The sequence below is a fragment of the Taeniopygia guttata genome, chromosome Z (genome assembly GCF_048771995.1).
Source record: "Taeniopygia guttata chromosome Z, bTaeGut7.mat, whole genome shotgun sequence".
Lineage (NCBI taxonomy): Eukaryota > Metazoa > Chordata > Aves > Passeriformes > Estrildidae > Taeniopygia > Taeniopygia guttata.
The window spans coordinates 73,292,854-73,314,611 of NC_133063.1; the positions used below are offsets into that span (position 1 = coordinate 73,292,854).

Below are 21,758 nucleotides of genomic sequence, written 5' to 3' on the forward strand. Positions count from 1 at the left end.
ACTGTTCACTGATTTGAAGAATTAATTTCAAAGGGGGGAAAAAAAAAGCAATCAAGAAATTAAAAGGAAACCATGTTCTAGGGAAGTAAAATGGAAGTATAAGAAAAGAATAATAGTATGATCAAGGTTTCATATGGAATGAAAAAGAATCAGTTAGTAATATTATCTTCCATTTAAGTACCAAGCATTTGCATTTCTACAGTGGTACACAGATAATAGCCAGTTTTTAGACCTGTGGTCCTGCCAGGAAAGTTATATTTTTTTTATTCAGGAATGTGATGTAAACATAGATTGTGGTACAAGGGCAGTGGTCTTTTCTGGCTTAGTCATAGCACAGCAATCCACTTTTGTTAATGCTTTTTTTTGAGAAAGCACATTGCAGGAGGAAAAGCAGGCAGTTGTGTGCTGGACTTCCCTACTGAAAAGTCTTGGCTTAGAGATACTATCTGACTTTTTTGCCAGAATATCAAATCCAGATAGATAGATAATGAGACTTTATGGTGAACTACATTCTCTGTGAAAAAAACATACCTATGGGAGTCCTAGCTTTGCATAATATGGATTTAAATAAAATCCAATATGGATATATTACAGAAAGATCATTAGAAATCTGCAAAATTTTTCACCTTCTTTAGTGCTGAATATTGTACAATGGCATAGAATTCCTCTTGGATTTTCTGATGTCTGTGTTGTGTTGTTGCTGTTTATAAATTACCACAGGAGCCACCAGCTGTCATCCTATAAATTTTATTGGCACTCAGTAAATATTAAATCAGCCTGCTAAAATCAAGCCATGTGCAGTAACAGCTGAGGCTCTGTTATGGGGAACACATGCAAGAGAGAGGTGTGCACTGTGATTCCCATGATTCTTACAGCTTACAAGCCCCCTGCTTCTTGAGTATGTTTTCCAGGATTCATTTTTAGCCGAACTGTGCCCCTTGACCAACATGCAGAAGGGACATTTTCTGTGCACAGATACATACTGAGCTGAGAAGTCAGCCTTCTCAGCAGTATTCAGTTTCTTGGGTCCTTCTAAATTTGTTGCTACCACATTTCTGCAGCAGTGCTGCATTGCTCATTTTCTTGTAAACCTTGGTGACATACGTAGAAGACAGTTGTAAACTCTAGAATGGGAGCAGAATTCTTGATGTCATGAAGATCTGCATCATGAAGAAAAAAGTCTGTGTCAATGAAACAGCATGATGAAAGAAAACCTCTTGAGGTCACAAGTCACAGTGTGACATATTGAGGATGAGACTGTAGGTGTTAAAGGAAATTGTGTCTCAGGCTGCATTTTCTTTCTTAATAGCCAGAAAAATCAAAGACAACGTATGTTTTCTAATCTGCCTGCCTCAATAGTAAACATGGTGAAATCTCCTGATCCTGCAGCCCAGATAGATTAAATGGAGTACTAAGGTAGACAAGGCATTGGTCTAATTTAGGGAGTTGATTTTCACCTCAGGCACTTCAGTGGTGTGAGGAGTTCTGCTCAGATAGTGTCCAGCTGCAGAAGTCCTAGTATTAATTCTTCTAATGCCTCTCTTCCTCCAAGAGTTGCTGTCTCAACACCAGGCAGGGCAACAGACTGAATGTTCCACATCTCTGCAGTGAGGTGAGTTTGCAAAAGCTTCTGCAGGTACAGCCTTGTTCAGAAGGTAGCTTAGGTACATGCTTGCTCAGTTTGAACACCCTGACTGTGGGCTGCAGCCACCAGCAGAATGTCTGATTAAATGTCTGATAGAAGCAGTAGTTAAACCAGGAAAAATGAAAATGCCTCAGAAAAGCCCTTAGAGAAACATCAGGCTTGCTCTTTATTATTTATTATTGTTGTAATTATCAATATTATTTTTATAAGTGTTATGATTGTTGTTATTATCATTACCATTATCATTATTAACATTAGTAGTAGCAGCAGCAGTAGTAGTAGTATTTAGCTTCTGGTTAATTTTTTAATTTTGAAGTGAAAATGCAGTTTGCTTATGCAATGGAGCCTGAGGTTGCTCTAAACAGGATAGTTTTGCTCTCAATGAGGATAGTTTTATCAATATTCTTGCATTAGGGCCAGCTACAGAGTCTTTTCATCCCCATTCTTTCTCACTTGAGCAGAAGGACTGTGCACAGCTGTCAGAAAATGATTTCAGGTGAGCTGAAGTTAGTTGTTACATAGCAGATATTTAAGGAGCTAGGTTTAGCACAACAGAAAACGTAAAATATTTATAATTCGTTACCAGTGTTTCCTGTTTCTACTGGTAAACTGTCTGATGGAGGACCCGAAATTGCCCCAGTTCCACACCTCTTAAAAATACACCATCTGGCACAGCACATAGTTCTGGGTACATTACACAGGATCTGCTGCTCCAGATGGATCCATGCAAATCTATGAGATCTATGAGATTTCCATGCAAATCTGAAAATCCTCACAGAACTAGCTGGTTTCATTGCAAAGCCTCTTTCAATGATTTTTGAGTGGTCTTGGGAATCCAGAGCAGACCCAACTGACTGGAAGCTGGATAACATAGTCTGGTTGTTAACGAGAGGACAAAGAACTTATCTTGCAGAAGACAGAAACTGCAGGGTCGTGTCAGTCTCACTTCAGTGTCTGGTAAAGTTACGGTGATTTTTCTGGGAGGTATTGAAGAACACCTGAAGGACAACACAGTCATTGGTCCCAGCCAGCATGGCTTCATGAGAAGACAGTTCTGCTTATCAAACTTGATTTCCTTTTTTGACAAGGTAACACATGCAGGTGATCAAGGAGAGACAGTTGATGTAATCTTTTTAGGCTTCAGCAAAGCTCTTGATGCTGTCTCTCATAGGATCCTTCTGGATAAAATGTCCAGCCCACAGCTGGATACACACATCATGTGATGGGTGAGCAGCTGGCTCACAGGCACAAGGGGTTACAGTGAATGAGGTGGCATTGGTCTGGGGACCTGTCATTAGCTGGGGTCCATCCTTGGCCCTTTACTCTTCAACATCTCCATGAATTACTTGGATGCACAACTGGAAGGGATAGTAACCAAGTTCCCAGGTGATACAAAACCAAGAGGAGTTGATGCCCTTGAAGGCAGGGAGATCCTGTAAAGAGGCCTTGACAAATCAGGGGTCTGGGCAGTCACCAACCATATGAAGTTCAACAAGAGAAAGCAGTGCCATGGGGGCCCTGGTCAGTGAAAAGCTGAACATGAGTCAGCAGTGCCCTGGCAGCCAGGAGGGCCAGTCCTGTCCTGGGGGCATCAGCATCACCAGCCGGGCAAGAGAGGAGATTGTCCTGCTCTGCTCTGAGCTGGGACAGCTTCACTTTGAGTGCTGGGTGCAGTTTCGGTCACCTCAACTTGAGAAAGAGACTAAGTTATTAGAGAGCATCCAAAAGGAGCCAGTGAAAATGGTGAAAGGTCTTGGAGGGAAGGAACCCTTGTGAGAAACAGCTGAGATCATTTGTCTGTTCAGCCTGACTGCAGAGACTGATGGGAGACCTCAGTTTGGAAGACAACTTCCTTGTGAAGGAAAGGGGAGGGATAGACATTCTTCTCTGTCGTGACCATTGACAGGACCCAAGGCAATGGCCTGAAGCTGTGTGAGGGGAGGTTGAGGTTAGGAAAACTGGAAAAAGTTTCTTCCCCCAGAAAGTGGTTGGGCACTGGAGCAGCTCCCCAGGGAAATGGTCACAATAGCAGCCTGACAGCTCCAGAAGTGTTTGGACAACAGTCTCAGGCACACTCTTGGGGATATCCTCTGCAGGGTCAGGAGTTGGACTCAATGATCCTTAGAGGTCCCTTCCAACTCAGCATATAATGATTCCAGCCATGATTATGCAGCTGGCAGAGAGCTTCTGTCTGAGTAAGTCTTGTTTTGCTCTTGCAGCAGGGAGCGAGTGAGTGCATACATTTAGGAGAAAGCGCCGCAAACTATTTCACCACCTGCCAGTAAAAGCTGGTCAGCTGAGAGCCGTGGGGTTAGTTGTGAATGTTTCATAGGCAGTGAAAACAGTACCAAGCACAGCATGAAGTGCAGCTTCAGAGATTTTCCCCTGGAATATATGGTTGTGCAGAATTCAATAAGAATTTGATGTAAACCTGGTATTTGATATATTTACAGGCATTAAAGCTGGTTGCATTAAATCCACACTTAAAGGAATAGCCTGAAGATTTATTTTGCTAAAGCAGTAGGGAGAAAACAGCGCTTCAGTTATTTTCTACACAAAGCACACCCATTTGAAAAAGATACAGTGAGACAAATAAAAGGGCAGAAGTGTAGAAACTGCTTGGAATTTATTAGAATTTTCAGAGAGCTCTGCAACTATATTTTGTTCTGTAAATAGGTTTGCAGGAGTGCTCCAAAATGGATTACATTAGCAGCACTTATATTGTCAGCATAACTGCACTGGAAAAGCTTTCATTGCAGAATGCATGCAAGCTCTGAGCAGATGGAACTAGGTTTTGTTGCTATAATGTTACTACTGAAAGCATCCATATAGTGATATGGATCACACTCCTCACCTTTCTAATCCACCATGTTCTGCTTGTAGAGGCAATCATTATGCCTAGAGAGAAAAATCGCTTTAGGGCCTGGATAAAACATATTCCTAATTTGGATTTTTTAAACGCTGAGAAATCTGATCCAATTAACACATTGATTGATTTTGCAAAATACTGTGCTAATTACATGCAACCAGTCATTGCTGGGTTAATTAAACATGCATCCAAAAAACCTACAGCACTAATCTAATTAGCAATTACTACAGCTGTCACTGCCTCTTTTCACCTACTTTTAAGCTGTGCAAATTCATACTGAGAAGGTTGTCCTGCAAAATCCTTACATGAATAGCTTTCTTTGCAGTAATGCTTCAGCACAGAGAAGAAGCTTTAAAAATTAGGCTGAATACATTGCAGTCCACAATATAGCTTTGATTCAGACATCCTCATGATAAACTCATCAGTTTTGTCAAAATTACAAGACTGAAAGATTTCTTCTTTTTAATTGATGTGATTTTATTTGGAGTGTATGTAGGTCCTACCTTCAAGTGGTTGCCTGCAAACCTAAAAACATACTTGTATATCAGAAAACAGAAAAAAAAAAAGTTGATGAACATTTTTATATATTCAGACAGCTTTAAAATATGTGTCAAAAATTCTGAGTAAAACATCTCAGAACACTTGTTTTTTTCAGATTAAACAAAATCATCACTAAAGAGAAAAAGGTTTAGAACTTTAATGCTGTGTGTACTTTTCTTCCTTAGGCTTGATTAAAAATATACACAAATTTTCACACACAATACAGGGATTATAACACCTTGATAGCTAGTTATTTGGAATGGCACTATATATAGCATATAAACAGCCATATATAGTTTTCACATCAGTCCTTCATACAAAGTAATAGAGAGAAGACTTGCTTGAGTTTTAGTGCTCAATTTTTATTATCTAAAAACAGGTTTATATGTAGGGAAAGGTAACTATATACGAGTCTTTACTTCATTCACTGCAAGTGGCCTGGAAAGCAAACAGCTTCACACCCAGTATCAGAATATGATTCAGATGCAATTTTTAGTAAATATTCAACATGGGCCTTGGACTCCAAAGACATGCTGTACATGTTTTCTGAAAGAATATTAAGATACTTCTAATTCTACTGCTGTTCAAATATAAGGAATCATTTACCCCAGCCCTTGAATTTGACCTTGAATATGCTAAGTCAATAGTGATTTCCAGTACCATAAAAAAGAGCTTGGACAGTTTAACAACAGTGGCCCAGGTCTGAGAGCAGATTTTCAGAGGACTGAAAAAAATGGCATAGAGATATGCTGAACTCTTCTGCTGGAAGCTGATCTCTATCTGGTGTGCCAGGTCTGCAGGAGAAATCTAGGGAGAAGCAGCTGGAGAGAGCCAGAAAGCCAGCAGTTCAGCTAATAATCTCTAGTGCTGTGTTGCTCAGCAGTAGACTCCAATGCTTCCTAGCAGGGCTCTCTCAGCTTTTCCTGTAAAGTTGTTAAGGTATTGCTATAATGATAAAGTAATTCTCAGACTTGCAGTCACACAAATGCCTTTTCTGCTTTAGTTTAAGAGTTGAGAATATTATTTAAATTTTATCTTAGATTCAGTGACAATGTAAATATTTATCGGACTAGAAAATGTGCATTGTCTTTAAATAATTTAAATGCTAGTGAATTTAAATAAGAACAGTGTATTTGCCTGTGATGTTTTCTGTAAGAGTGTGGCATTTTATATTTTTTTTTCTCCTTCTGCAGTTGAACACTTTAAATAAAAATAAAGGTAGAGGGTGAATGCAGGCATGTGAAAAAGAGCGCAAGTGATTTCTATGGCAAAATACCCCTTCCCATTATCTATTGGTGTAAATTGTGTGGTATATTAGTTTTCAATGAGAACTGAACTCCAACTGAGATCAACTAGTCACAGATTTAACTAGTCACAGACATTAACTAGTCACAGATTTCTATGTAACTCATGTCCATTTATGTTTTACACTCCCCAAGTCATTATCTTGCTGTAAAAGTAGACTGTTTTTGTAGGGAACAGGCTAAAATCTCATTTTTGTTGCTAATACAGCTATATTGGCACTCCTCACAAGCAAAGGCAAGAAAAACTAGTCAACATTCAGGTTTTGCACAGATAAATCATGTTAATTCAGTCTTTGTTTACTAGCAGCCTAGAAACAATGATAGGAAGGGTGGAAGATTTTTAAAGTTTTCCCTTGTTAAAGTAAGACCTTTACACATAAGCCAAACAATTTCACCTAATTTTGTTTAACAGCTGCAAGGAAACATTTGTTACACTTTAGGTAAAGTTATTGTTGAAACAGAGACCATGTAGAAAATATACATTTTTAATAGTTTTTTGTACTAGAGTGATGACAACTTGTTTGAATTTTTTCATTGTAAATTCTTATGATCAATTAAGAGGTACTTTGCACAAGTTAATTGTGCTCATGTACATTTTCATACAAGTCTGACAGCAGAGATCCAATCACAGGGTCTTTAATCTTCCGACTTTCACATTTACACTCTTCTACAATCATGATTTCTTTGACCACTGGAACAGAATCAGTGCAGTTGAGATCCAGGCGCTTCATGGAGAACTTGCTGGGCAGGCAACGAGAACAAAAGGTATAAAGGTGATCTTCTGAACCAGGAACATGAAAAGAACTACATTTTCCAAAACACAGATTATTCTGTACTGTCACCTTCTCACAGCTGTTGTGAGTAACACCCTGAAACAGAAAGCAATTTAATGTTTCTGATGCAGAAATAGCCCATGGAATTTGCTAGAAGGCATGAGAAAAAAAAAAAAAAAAAAAAAAAAAAAAAAAAAAAACAAAACTACTGCACTTATTTCTTCTCAGAAAAAATAGTACAGGTTTCTAGGCAACATCTGTATATACGTATGTCTGTGTGAAATAAATTTAGTTCTGGATGTGAAAAGACATGGTCCTTGACAGATAATGATTACAGAACACTGAGAATTGATGGTGATTTACAAAGAATGCAGCACTTTTACCTTTACTGATTGCTTGTCGTAATGTTACAATGTGACAGAATGGCTTTATCTATACATGGGACAACTTACCAGTTCTCTTAAATTCTTAACACAAAATTAGACATAAGCATCAGTTTTCTAATTAACACAAGAGAAAACAGTCCTTGCTTAGGTGTAAGAGAACAACCAGCTTTTGCTGTAAATACTTGTCCTGAGAGTGTGTATATGTACACACACACACACACACGTGTGTGTATACACACATATGTATATCTATATATAAAGAGAGAGAGAGAGAATCATTATTCAGATCTACAAACAGTTGAGATGTATATTCATTGAATGGATAATTACTTATGAATTTCCTGCCTGCTTAGACCATGTCCAAATATCTGTGCTTAAAAATAATAAATAACTATAAAAATTGAGTCTGCAGCTTTCTAGTGCTGCAGTTTATTTGCCTCATCAGACTAATTTTTTCATCAGAGTCTTTCAGCCACTTTTGAGCAAGTGTTCTGAAGATCTTTGAATGGGACGAGTCCCTTCAGTTGCTGATACAAGAGACTGGGGGAAAGGTGTGGTTGTTGATTTTGGATGCTTGCTCTTACCTGGGCGAAAGGCAGGGTTCTGCAGTTTTCTTGGTGCATTTCATTGGTCTTGATTGGCAGAACAACCTCTTCAGATGCTGAATTTTTCTTTAACATGAAATGGTCCCAGAATTTCTTGGCATCTTTTCTGTAGGGAAATTCAGACTCTCTCTTGCTGGAATAATGGGGTGGAGAGAGGTTTTCCACAGGAGAGGTCTCTCTGGATGCAACCCATGTTCTCAGGTTTTGGTCTGCATGGAGTCCTGCACTGGGAAGTATGAATCTGGACATTTTTTTTTCCTCTTTCTTCTCACTTCCAGATGCTGTCTGTGGAATTGATACAAAAAAGCTTGGTACTTTCAGGGTCTCTTCAACTCCTACTGGGTTCTCGCTTACCAGCTCAGGAGAACTTTGGCTTTCAAAGAGATTTTTGTTCAGGTAGAGGAAGTGCTGAAATGGTCTTCTGCTTCTCCTTTGCTGTGAATTTCTCTGTAGCTCTGTGGCTCCAAGACATGAAAATACTAACATCTGAAGGAGAAGCAGTGACATGATCCTGGAAAGGGCTTCCCTGTAGACCTGCTGCTATTGCAGTGAATGTAGTATGCTAGCTTTATACAAGAAGAGATTATGGCAGAGGAGAGGAGGGCTCAGGGGAGATGCTGGTGGGGCTAATTGCATTCATTTACTGTAGATTACAATTATGATAGGGAAGTTTGTGCTAATGAAACTCTGCTTTCAATCTGAGTTATGTGTATTAGAAGCTCCTATCTATAATCTAGTAACTCAGGGTGTTGTGGAGGACAGAAGGAGTCAACAGGAGGAAATGTTTGGATAAGGTGTCTAGTTTAGGCTGAGGAATTAAGTAAACATTTGAAGTTGTGTATTAGAATGTTCAGTGTGGTCTCCATTGTTTATTTTGACTTTCCATTCCATACAGCCAAAGACTGTCAAAACAGGGACAGTGTTATTTAATTACAATAGGAAAAGGCAAGCTGATTAAAGTTTGCTGAAACGGTAAGCTCAATCTGAAGACTGTGTTTTCAAAATTTAAGTCTAACTTTGGACTTTCAGATTTGGGATATGACCTGACTGCATGACTAACAGACTGCTGCTCAGACAGTCAAAGAAATCAATCAGGAAGCACTAGTCCTCTCTTCATCTTCCTCACAGCAGGTTTGCAGCTCGAGTGCAAACGTGTCACCAGCACAGAGCAAAAAGTCCCAAGGTGAAGAAACTCTGCTTCCTGGGTTTTCAAAGATTATCCTACAGTGCCACATCCTCTTCAGGCACCAAAGCCACCCCAGACATCCTATAAAGTGATAGTGATAAATGAATATTTAAAAAAACATGTTAAAAATAGATATTTATGATTCCAGCTATCAAAATCTCAACAGAAATACCTAAAGACTACTAGGCCTTAAAATAGAAACATCTTTGCATCAATTATCATAATTATCATGCTATGCAGCATGTAAGAAAAAATAATCTACTAGAACAGCGTATGGAGAAAAGTTTTGGGAGAAGAAAAAGTTATTTTCAATAAACATTGCAAACAGGGATCCTAATATCAAAAGAAATTCTGCTTCAGATAATTTGCCATTTAGGTGCACTAATCTTCACACTCCTGTTTCTATGAAACTCTGTCAGTAGACTCTAAAGTTTTTATTATTCTTGAAAAATTATGTGTACTAGATGTATGATATTACTTGACTTTAATTTTCAGGGAATTAATTTCTTGCCTAGAGCTGCACTTTGAATCTACACATTGTATTTGTGTTCACCAATTATTTCAACTGAAGCAGTTGACCTATGTAGCTAAAATACCTATGTACTGGTAACAGTCAGTCAAAACTATTCAGAAATGACAAGAACATTAAATTTTGAGTTTTCCTTCTTTTTCTCTCTGTTTTAGTTGCTGAAAAGCCCAAAGACTGGGCTGATATTCAGACCTATGTATTATATTGTATTATATTGTATTATATTGTATTATATTGTATTGTATTGTACTGTATTGTATTGTGTTGTATTGTGTTATGTTGCTGCAGAGAATCAAACGCATTTGGCAATGCCTTTCATACATGAAATTTGGCTTTTTGAAGCAAGATACATATTTGCAGGTCATCTAAGGATGTCTCTGATAATGCACAGATAAAAATTCAGTAAATTGTAAAACTGGAATGATTTGACTTCCCAGACTATGTAAACTAAACTGGCCTGGGTTATTCCTGCAGAGTAACTGTTAGCAAGGAATGTATAAAAATCATCATATTGATATATATGTAGAGATGTTTTGCTGCTAAGGTTACATTGTTGTGCATTGGCAATGAAAAAAACCTCTTTGAGATCAGAATCCACTCCTGGTACATACAGAACATGTGTTCTGTCCTGTAACATACAGCAAGAAGAGAGGCCTTTGGGACCTTCAGATGTAAATGCACAATTATTTACAGAAGGGTAGAAGACTTCAGAAGACTGAAGCAAAGTGGTGTCAGCAAGTCCCTCTGCAAGCTGCTCTGCAACCCAAAGGCTGATAAAAGAGCTCTCTTCACTTCTAGGTCAAGCCAGTTCTAATTCCTGGGGTCAGGATGGTGTTACTGAAGAACTGATGAGATCAAAAAGCAGTGTGCCTGGTTCTGCTAAGAAAGTCTAACACTGTTGCTTCATGCCTATATGCTATGGCTGCTTTCCAAGAGGCAAAGCTGGTAAGATATGGGACATGGTACATCTGGGCATGGTTTGTTCAGTATCTAAACACTACCATAATCTGTTTTGAAGGCGGCTGCCTATATAACCATAGCAGGTCTCTCCTTAGCCTCTCTGCTTAGGCAAGAGCCTACATGCATAACAGGAACGCATCTCAGCTCAGATAACAAGCTCAGATAGTCATTCTGAAGTTAAAAATACCAGGCATTTGCAAGTCTTTTTGTGGTGACGTTGGCTGCATAGACTAATAATTGACTACAGGCATTGGACTGGGCACATAATCATTATGTTCTAAATAGACCTAATCTCAGCTTTCTACAAAAAAACCCCAATGTTGTTTCTTTTCTAAAAACTTGTTTTCCTGCCTGATTACCCTTTCATATAAGCATAAAATGTTTTCACTGTTTTCTAGTTATTAAATCTGAAAACTATATGCAGCAGTGTCTTCCAAGCAGGCTTTAGTTTGCCTTCATAGGAGCAGTTTATTCAGGACATTCTGTTTTCACTAGAAATAGTCACTGTGAATGTTTGCCAATCCTTTTAAAACTGTCAGATCTATAGATGATGAGTGCTATGCAAATGCAAAATGGTATTCATTTGTTTCAAAGCTGGAGTTTATTCAGTCATTAATGGACATTATCTATGCTGCCAGTTGATGACTAAAAATAATTCTTGGGCAGTGCTTAAATTACTTTCTGTCTGTTGAGCTAAATAGACTCATCATACCATGACTGATGATCAAATAATTTAAATGGATTTTATATATACGATCCAATTCAATATCTTGTAATTTTCAAAACACGTCCAATGTAGACAAACTTGTATCCAGACATATCTTTCACAGACCCCATATGAAGACTTCAGAACTAATGAATTATCACTATGCAGTTTATTCTCCAATAATTGTACTTATCAAAGAAGGCCATCTGTGGTCTTTGTTTTACTGAGTTTCAGGGAAGCAGATCACATACAGGCCTCATGGGAAATTTCTAATTGTGAAACCAAGAGTCTCTTAACAAGGTATGAGATGAAAGAATAGGCAATAGGTTTGTTTGGTTTTGTACCTCTGACTATAGTTACTCTTCATCATTAACTGCCCTGTATTTCAAGACCTCTGTTGCACTGTTTGTTTCTCCATTCATTTTTTTCCTCTTAACATTTCTCTGTTTATTTTCTGTGTTCTGGCAACAGAACTAAGAACAGCATTAAGTTTTATACGGCAACCAAAATGAAGGTGCTCACACTTTAGAATGCTTTTTTATGTCTTCAGTGGGGCTATGATGAGCATCCTTTCACAAGTATTGGACCACATTCTCCTGGCTGTAGGTACATACACAGGACACAATGGGTGGTTCTGTCTCTGAATGGTACTGGCACACATGTACTGCCTAATTGACACTGTATCCAATTGCAGACCCAGCCTGAGGAGTTCTCTTGGGAATGTAATTGATAGCCTCAGATTGCTAAAGCATGGGACAGGGAGAAAGACACTGGGAAAACCTATGGGACAAGGAAAAATGTGTCTGGGCAAAGACTTCAGGAAGCTGCATCTTCCTAGATTGTTGTGAATAATTTGAGAGAGATAGGTTATTCACTGAAGAATTTGACACCACCAACAAAATTTTTGCAATAAAATCCAAGGAAGATGCACACATTTTCTTTAGTTAAAATAAAAATAGATATAAACTTACCATAAAATTTCTTCTATATGCATAAAATTATATTCTTTTGCTCACTCTGCTTATATGCAATACTTAAGATAGCAGATTCTGAATCACAGAATCACCCTTTCAGTCATTAGGGTTGACAAGGACTTCTGAAGATCATCCAGTCCAAGCCCCTTGCCAAAGCAGGGTCACCTAGAGCAGGTGACACAAGAATGCATCCAGGTGGATTTTGAGTGTCTCCAAAGAGGGTGACTCCACAGCCTCCACAGGCAGCTGTTTCAATGCTCTGCCACGCTCAGTATAAAGAAGTTCTGCCTCATGTTGAGGTAGAATATCTTGTGCTTTAGTTTATGGTCACTGTACTAAAACCAGTTGCCGGGCACCACTGAAAGGAGACTGGCACCATCCTCCTGACACCCATCTTTGAGATATTTCCTATGTATTGATGAGATCCCCCCTCAGTCTTCTCCAGACCAAACAGTCCCAGCTCCCAGAGTCTCTCCTCATGAGAGAGAAGCTCCAGACCCCTGACCATCCTTGTGGCTCTCCACTGGACCCTCTCCAGTAGCTCCTTGTCTCTCTCGTGCTGGGGAGCCCAGAACTGGACACAGAACTCCAGCTGTGGCCTCACCAGGGCTCAGTAGAGGGGGAGGATCACCTCCCTCGACCTGCTGGCCACACTCTTCCCAGTGCACCCCAGGATGACATTGGCCCTCCTGGCCACGGGGGCACTGATGGCTTATGGACAGCTTATGGTGATCCACCAGGAGTCCCAGGTCCTTTTCCACAGAGCTGCTCTGTAGGAGGTCAGCCCCAGCCTGTGCTGCCACTTGGGGCTGTTCCTGCCCAGGTGCAAGACCTGGCACTTCCCCTTGTTGAGCCTCATCAGGTTTCTCTCTGCCCAACCCTCCAGCTGATCAAGGTCCCACTGAATGGCAGCAGAGCTTTCAGGTGGATCAGCCACTGCCCCCAGTTTGGTGTCACCAGCAAACCTCCTGAGGGTGCATTTGATCCCTTCCTCCAGGTCATTGACAAGTAAGTTCAGTAAGATTGGTCCTAATATTGATCCCTTGGGAATACCACTGACTGCAGGCCTCCTGCTGGACTCTGCTGCACTGATCATGACCCTCTGAGCTCTGCCTTCAGCCAGTTCTTGGTCCATTTCACTGTCCATTCCTCTAATCCACATTTCTTGAGCTTATCTATGAGGATTTTATGGGAGACCGTGTCAAAAGTCTTGCTGAAGCTCAGGTAGAAAACATCCACTGCTCTCACCTCAACAACCCATCCGGCCACACCATCACAGAAGGCCATCAGATTGGTCAAACATTATTTGCCTTTGGTGAGTCCACCCTGACTACTCCTGATGACCTTCTCTTCTTTTACGTGCTTGGTCACAGCCTCCAGAGTGATCTGTGCCAATACCTTTCCAGGGATGGAGGTGGGGCTGACTGGCCAGTAGCTTCCCAGATCCTCTTTGTTGGCAGTTTTGAAGATGGGAGTGCCACTGGCTTTCCTCCAGTCATCAGGCACCTCTCTTCCATCATTTTTCAAAGAAGATGTACAGTGGGTTTAGCAACAACATCTGCCAGCTCCCTCAGCACCTGTGTGTGCATCCCACCAGGGCCCATGGATTTCTGGTTTTGTCTGCCTAGCTGACCTCTAACCAAACCCTCAATGGCCAAGGGCAAGTCTTCTTTTCACCAGTCTTCCTCTCTTGCCTCCAGGGTCTAGGATTACTGAAGGACAGCCTCAGCAGTGAAGTCTGAGGCCAAGAGGTAATTCAGTTACTCTACCTTCTCTGTATCTTCTATCTCCAGGATGCCCACTATATTCCTATACGCCACCCATACAGCCTCTCTCCATTTCCATGTTCCATAAATTTCTCCTGTTTGAGATTGGCTAGAAGCTCTCTGCTCATCCCAGTAGGTCTTCTGCAACTGTTGTTTGATTTCTTGCTCATGGGGATACATTTGTCTTGATTTGGGAGAAATGCTGAATACTGATCAGCTGTCCTGTACTCCTTTGTCTTCTATACCTCTAAGCTATGGGATCCTGGTGCTTAGGACTACTTCTGATTGAAAACAATACACTACCTCAAGGCCAAAAAAAAATAGTAAAATTTAAAAGCCTTGAAAATAAGAGCCTAATTTAGAGCCTAATTTTTTCAAATCATTTAAATGTACTGATACTGAGAACAGTGTTTAAGTAACACAGAGTAGCAGAGTTATCCATACTACAGTCAGCATAGGGTAACGGGAGGGAAATTTCCTCTGAAGGAGGCTGAAGTTTCTGAGGGACAAGGACTCTTTTCACATCCTTCTTTAAATCAAGAGTAATATTAAAATTCATTTTTATAGACTGGCAGTCTTGTTCTTCTTCTTGTATATCTGCTTGCAGACCTATATATTTTCTTAGATTTATTTTTAAAAACAAACAGCATTTTCTTATTTATGGGTGGTTAACCCATGGTACAAATGTCCTTATAGTATTCCTCAAGAATAGGCCCAAACAGAAGAAAAAACTGAATTCAGAAGCTGATTAGAGTAAACAGCAGGTATATTTTACCTATAAATTATTGATATATATATTTTATATCATTATATAAATATATTAATACCTATAAATAAATATAAATAATGTAATATTAATATATATTATATAGGATATAATTTTATATAACTATATAATTATACATTTATAAAATTATAAATTGTCAATATAAAGTTATATTATGTATATTCTTTATATTAATAACTAAAGCTATTATCACTAGAAAATAAGTTTTTGTACAATTTTGAAATTAAGAAGTTCATATTCACCAATGTATATTTTGGGGTTTTTATTAACACACATTACAGAGTTAAACATGACAATATATAAAATAGAAGAATTATCATAGCACCAATACTGTTATGCAAATAATGCAGAATCACTGAATCTTATGTATAACTCTCTCCAGGTTATTTTTATAATTTGAGTGAATAAAGACTTTGAAGACATTCACTAAAGTATCCATATGTAGGAAAAAGATCTGGAAAACTTTTCTGATAATTTTCAGACTAAATACTTGATATATATAAAGTTAGTAAAAAATTCAAGTGTTTTAGAATACTTTGGTTCAGAATTAGTGCTCCTGTGACCTGTTGCCTATCCATTTTTTTCCACAATCATTGGCTTTGAGTTAACTACCTCCCTGTCAAATTTGTTTCAAATACTAACATATTTAAAAGATATTTTTCAGGGAGTGAATGTGGTTAAAAGTGACAAGCACACACAGTGCTCACACAGCCCTCTACTGTATAGAAATCTAAGGTAATGTCTAAGTTATTTTCACTTAGCATCTTGGTTCTATTGCTCTTGGGTATGGATTTATGGATAGTTCTAGTGAAGTATATCCTTTGTTATCCAGAAAGTGTGGCATCCATATGTGAACACCAGATTTTGCATGCTCCTTTTTCTTACTTTCAGCCTTTTGAAATACTCTTCATGCTGCTCATCCCCTAAATACACATTTTTCCTGGAGTTTACTCAGAGCCTAATTCAAAAATGCTGAAGATGAAAAAATCCCCAAAGCTCCTCATTAAGAGCTGTAGGCCCATCCATTACTAAACTTCTCAGAAGCCATAATTTCCCGTGTCAACAGAAAAAAATTATTTGTGCCTTCTCTGATTTGTTTTGTTCTTTGAAATCCAGTATCTAGTAATAAAAATAAAAGATGTAAAGATCTGTGAAAAAAATACCTATTTAAGGGCAGGAAAAATAAAATTTATTAAATGTTTGGAACAGTTAACTATATTGGAAAAAATTCAGCAGCCTTTCAGGGCAGAAATATACTTGCTTTGCAATATAAGAATTTTAGTTTCATTAATGTATTGTGATAGATATAACTAAGCCAATAAACTCATGCAGTTTGCACAACTAAAAATCTTCATACACTGGAATCACTTTAAAGTAGTTCAAATGAAGTACAAAAAAGGGAAAATTTCCTCTACTCTCACAAAAGCAAACCTGAGGTCACTGTTGTGTCCGATGGCATGAGTCAGTTATTGATCAAGTAACAAGCACCTTTGTAAAAATCCCCACTCTGTTGATATTATTAATTTATTAAATAATTGGGAGAGGTATTTGTGTAATCTCAGTTGGCTTTATAAAATTAGCACTGATAAATTCTACATCTTTTATTTTAAAAAGGCCCTAAAGAAATAATAGTTTATATCTCAGTCAATTTTCCATGGAATTCTAGAACACACCACTAAAAGATACTGAGAGTGCTTTTTTAAATGTGGGGGTTTTTTTGTTTGTTGGTTTGGTTTTTGTTGTCGTTGTTGTTGTTTTTTGTTTTTTGGGGTTTTTTTTTGTAATGAAAACCTTCAGAAATAAAATCAGGTCAAAAACCAGACATTTAGGAGTACTTGGTTTGGAGACAAGTAGCATATCTATGTTGACCTAGAAAACTCCTTAAACGAAGGAGTTTCTGTCTAACAAAAAAACCTGAGAGAAATCTTGGAAATATGTTTTCTTCATCTGTTGATAGCAAGAAAAAAGGTGAGGAGGTTCTGTCCCCAGTATGTTTTTTCTCCAATTCTGCAATGCACTCATATTTATTTGGCAGCAATCCTTTCAGGGAGGTTCTTTCCTATATACAAGGGCTGTTCAGCTGCTCACATGTTGATATAACTTGTCACAGGCAAGGAGGAAGGATGAGTAACCCATGTGTGACAAAGGCAAAGAGGAGGAAGATATAACCCCTGAAACAGTATCCTTCAGCTCAGAGAGGAGAGATGTTTCTGCTCTGTCTTTCCCTTGCAGGACTGAGAAATTACTATGATGAACCTGAGAAAGAGGTTTTGCAGCTCTGTTGCAAAATTGATCCAGAGACTGGCTGAACAGACGATCAAGGCAGGGGATCAACTGCTGGCAGCAGGCAGGCAGATGGGAAGGATGAGAGATCATAGGTAGAGGGCAAATTCACCCTACTCACTTCCAAACCAACTGTCACACACTGGCTCCTGTTGAGAGCAACTTTAATTTTTCTTTTGTCTAGAAAGGAAGCCTGTGCTTGGATCCTCATTTCATTTTGTTTGGGGATTTTTTTGGGTTTTTGGTTTTGGTGGTTTGTTTTGGTTTGGATTTTTTTGTTTTGTTTCTTTTTTTTTTTTTTTTTTTTTTTTAAGACTGGCAGTAAAAATGTCCAAAAGCAAGCTTTTGACAGGTCAAATATAAATCTACTATAATGTTACAAAATTTTTATAGTGCAACTGTATTTTTCTAAAATAAGTTTGGCCAGCTGGTTTTTTCCTATTAATTGCTGAGTTTTAAGCCTTTCTTGGAAATAAATCTGGATTTTTAAAAAATATTTTTAAAAGCCTCAAATCCCTAATAAGGACTTAGATTAATATTGTTCAAAAGCCCTAGCTGCTTTACTACAAAATATGTCCCACGATTACATTGGTTTATACACACATATAAATCCTATTGATGTTCATGTATCAGTGAATATCCCCAGATAATATCCTAGGATTAGGTATAAATTTTTTTTTAAATAAATCATCATTTGCTATAACATTTGATTTAGAGATGTCCCATTATTTAATTACACTAAAAATTACAGCACCATCCTGCAGTTCTGGAAAAAAAAAAAAAAGAAAAGAAAAATTTGCTTAGGAATGTGAAACAGATGCAACTCTGTGTGGTCAGATCCATTAGGTTCTGAAGCTGCCCTTGGGAGGTAGAAGAAATACAAGGCATTGCTCCTGTTCATACTCTGTCACCAGGCAATGTCCAACCATTAGTTCTTCTGTAAGATGTACTAGGGCATCCACCAAAGAAATTCCAGTGCTTACATGACATCACTCACATCATCACCCAAAAGATCTGGTTTTAGACAATGTCTACCCTCATTTCCAACCCCAGCAACATTCCTGTTTTTGTGACTGCAGAATAAAACTGCAGTTCACAACCCTTCCTTTAAGAAAAAGTACTTTTACACAGAAGTGTGATGAAAGCCTTGAGACCTGGCTCTTTGGCATAAAAATATATATGAGTAAGTGAGAGATCAGACTCTTTGCGGAGATTTCAAAACCTTAACCTGGGCTTAGTTTTTTGCAGCTGATCTCCATACCTTGGTTAGAGGCCAGAGCATTTGCCTGGCCTCTGCATCTGCATTATATGCATGGCAGCATATAAAATAAACCTTCCTGATAATTTGAACGGTTTTCTAACACAGCTAACAAACTGAAATAGCATGAATGTCTGTATGCTTTCAGAGGTATCCTCCATCCATTACAACTTTCTTGAACATATATAGCTGTTAAGTTTGACCTTCTTGCAGTCAGTTGCTTGCCATTTTCCTCGCTTCTGCACAAATACACAATTCCTTCCTCTCACTGGAAAGTGGTAGGAGCCTCTTCTCCAGTTTATGTAGGTTACAGGTTCTCCTCCATTCCACTCCCAATGTCCAGAATTGACTTGGTCATTCAAACCTGTGTGAAATCAGTAAGACCAAATCAGTGATGTTTATTGTGACTGGAGCCAGATGCCAAGAGAGTCATGCTGTTCTGTAAGTTGTTCTTCATTAAAAAATGCATACAGTTGCATGCTGAGAGAAAAATAAAACAACTGCTAGAACACAAGCAAAACACAATTTAGGATTTAATTAGTCCACTTGAATCACAATTAGTGCCATATGAATAAAGGAAAGTACATTTTTCTGCAATAGTGCATATCTAAAATATTTTTTTTCTCCTTTCATCTATTACATATCTATCCCCTCATAGGTTTTTCTTTTGACTCTTTAAATAGCAAGGAGTCTGGACAGCATCACATGCCTTCAGATTTCTTCTGGATATAAAATTCCGCAGATCTTTGTGGACCTGATTTACATTCTTTAAATTAACAGTTGTAAAATTAGTTTGTGTTAATTAGTACAATATAAAACATATCTTTTTCCCCTAGCCTCTGAGTTACTAAGACCAATGGGCATGGCATAATTTCAGACATGACTTCTTAGGAGAGGCCAAAATAAGAAAATTGGCATAAAAATCTTGTAGTCTTTATCTTTGTCAAACAAATTTATTTCTTTTAAGTTAACAGAATTACGATAGCATTAAACATGATCCAAAACTAACTGTATTTTTTGAAATTAATTTAGTAAACCTAGTAGGTCCATCTCAGCAAATTACTAAGAGCTGATAATTGCAGTTCAGAATCAGAGAGAAAGAACAACACTGAGGACAGTATAGCAGAAACAAGAGGGGTTAGAAAAAAGCAGTAGCACTAGTGTTAGAGCTAAGGCAGTCATTCACAGAAAGAAGGCACTAAGAAAACCCATCCAAATTCTTTCCATTTCTCATTAAATGTAAAGTGCCTAATAAGAAATAGCTAAATCTGAAATTATATTATGAAATGTTCTTTAGCTTATCATCTAAATAATTCAAAAGATTTCTAACACAAGATGATGCCATTAAATCAGGAGTAACCCAAATAATTATGTAAGTTAAAAGAAAAAGCTAAATTAGGGATAAATAAAGGAACAGTCAAAAGAAAGAGGAGATAAAATTGTAGGAGCTGCACAAGAACTATTTTCATCAGCTTGTTTCAATAAAGGTTTCAAGACAAAACCAGTCCAGCAATAGACATCATGATAAACATATCTTTTTGATAAAAACTTATAAAAGTAGCCAGATACATTATGGCTTTTGGTTTATGCCTTGCATTGAAATAATAAAAGCAGCAGAAATTTGAGGACAATACAGCGTTTGAAGACTGGGCTTGAACTGCTGCAGCAGTTTCTGCTTTTCAATGTGGACAGGAACTGCAATCTACAGATTGGGCTTGCAGCCAATATACTTACCTATCCAAAAGGGCATCTTCCCACTGAAGTCCCACAGCCACTGCATGTGTTGTTCATTAGCCACACTTGTTAGACTCCCCAAGTATCTAGGCTCAACAAGAGAGGGCAAAGTAATCAGCATTCCACAGAGTGACAGACAGTTCCCATCAACTTATCAACAACGGGTGTTGATTCTAGTATAAAGCATATAAATAATGAGTCACAGGAAAACCACAACTTACTGGCATGAAGGAATAATTAAATGAAGATGAAGTCTTAAAATTGTGGATTACCAGGGAAAGTCCTAGTCTGGTTTTTCTAACAGAAAAATTCAATCAGCTTGGCAACTGAAGGAAATGTATACAGGAATTATGTGCCACATACTCATATTGTGATTTAAACATTGTCACAATTATTGATACCTTATTTTCCATAAAATAATAAACTTCCTACACTGAAATCCAAGCCACTGAAAGATGGCTGCAACTTCATCTGTTTGGTAGTAGAGCAGGAGATAGCTTTTTAAAATCATGTTTTGACAATACTGAATCTTTGAATAATTTGTTTAAGTGGTATTATTCTGAGAAGTAATCACAGAATCACAAAATCGTAGAATGTCTTGAGTAGGAAGAGACCAACAAAGATCATCAAAATCTAACTATTGGCCATACACAGGACAGCCCCAAGAACCACAAAATAGTGGTTGCCTTAGAGTAATGTCCAAACACTTCTTGAATTCTGTCAGGTTGGTGCTGTGACCACTTCCCTGGGGAGACTGTTCCAGTACCCAACCACCCTCTGAGTGAATATCTAATCTAAATCTCCCCTGTCACAGTTACACACACATCCTCTAAAATCAACATTCAGGCTGTTAACATCATTCCCCTCCTCCATTTCCTTCCTCTCCCTCTATCCCAACTCTTTATTTTTTGCATTTTCATCCTTTTCAATTTTCAGTGTCAGCTGAGACATTCTGGTTCTCCACTCTCCTATGAACCTTTACTCAGTAAATGCAGGTATCCCATGGATTCCAGTTGTCCATCACAAGAAATTTGGAATCTGAAAAGCAGCACATTCTTCAGAGGATTTCCTGCAGTGACTAAGCATTTAGTTCAGATTAGAAAGAAGTTGTGGTTTGTATTAAGCAGACTATTTCTGAATTAAGTCAATGCATAAACTCTGCTCTGCATTTGTACTTATAGTATACCAGCTCCAAAGGAGGGTTTGCAAACCCTAGCCACAGAGTGGCCTTGCCACTGACAAACATACAAGCACCAGCAGGCTACTCTTAAGCCATTTAGAGATCAGGCTAAATCTTTAGGCATTAAGAGACAGATGTCTTTCTTCAAATTTGCTGGGAACTGTCAGACGTCAGTGGCTCCACTTTCTTATTTATCCATCTTTGTGTCTGCGTTGATATATCACCTATTTACATGTCAATCCTGGTGCTGCCATCCCTTTGATTCTGAACCTC

General features: G+C 38.3%; 2 protein-coding genes across 6 annotated transcripts in view; both read right to left on the reverse strand.

The window, feature by feature from the left end:
* Window positions 1-5,395: 5,395 nt before the first annotated feature.
* Window positions 5,396-8,639, reverse strand: CER1 (cerberus 1, DAN family BMP antagonist). The gene is made up of 2 exons (XM_002193242.5): window positions 8,102-8,639; window positions 5,396-7,227 (listed from the first exon to the last, which is right to left on the reverse strand). The coding sequence occupies exons 1-2, from the start codon at window positions 8,627-8,629 to the stop codon at window positions 6,934-6,936; spliced, it is 822 nt and encodes a 273-aa protein (XP_002193278.1). The 5' UTR covers window positions 8,630-8,639; the 3' UTR covers window positions 5,396-6,933.
* Window positions 8,640-9,280: 641 nt separating this feature from the next.
* FREM1 (FRAS1 related extracellular matrix 1) overlaps window positions 9,281-21,758 on the reverse strand; it is a 70,872-nt gene continuing 58,394 nt past the window's right edge. For 4 of the 5 annotated variants that reach the window (XM_072921693.1, XM_072921692.1, XM_030258041.4 and 1 more), the window contains 2 exons: window positions 20,306-20,391; window positions 15,278-18,935 (listed from right to left, as the gene is read on the reverse strand). In XM_072921693.1, the coding sequence (XP_072777794.1) occupies window positions 18,736-18,935; window positions 20,306-20,391 (286 nt within the window). In that variant the 3' untranslated portion in view covers window positions 15,278-18,735. Of the gene's footprint in view, window positions 9,390-15,277; window positions 18,936-20,305; window positions 20,392-21,758 lie in introns of those variants that run through there. The other variant, XM_072921691.1, reaches the window with a different exon arrangement.

What these genes read in the sequence shown, in the direction of transcription:
- CER1 (XM_002193242.5), bottom strand. Translation starts at nt 8,629, where the DNA reads ATGTCACTGCTTCTCCTTCAGATGTTAGTATTTTCATGTCTTGGAGCC. An exon ending in GAACCCTGCCTTTCGCCCAG is followed by an intron (nt 7,228 to 8,101) that starts GTAAGAGCAAGC and finishes TTTCTGTTTCAG; the next exon opens with GGTGTTACTCACAACAGCTG.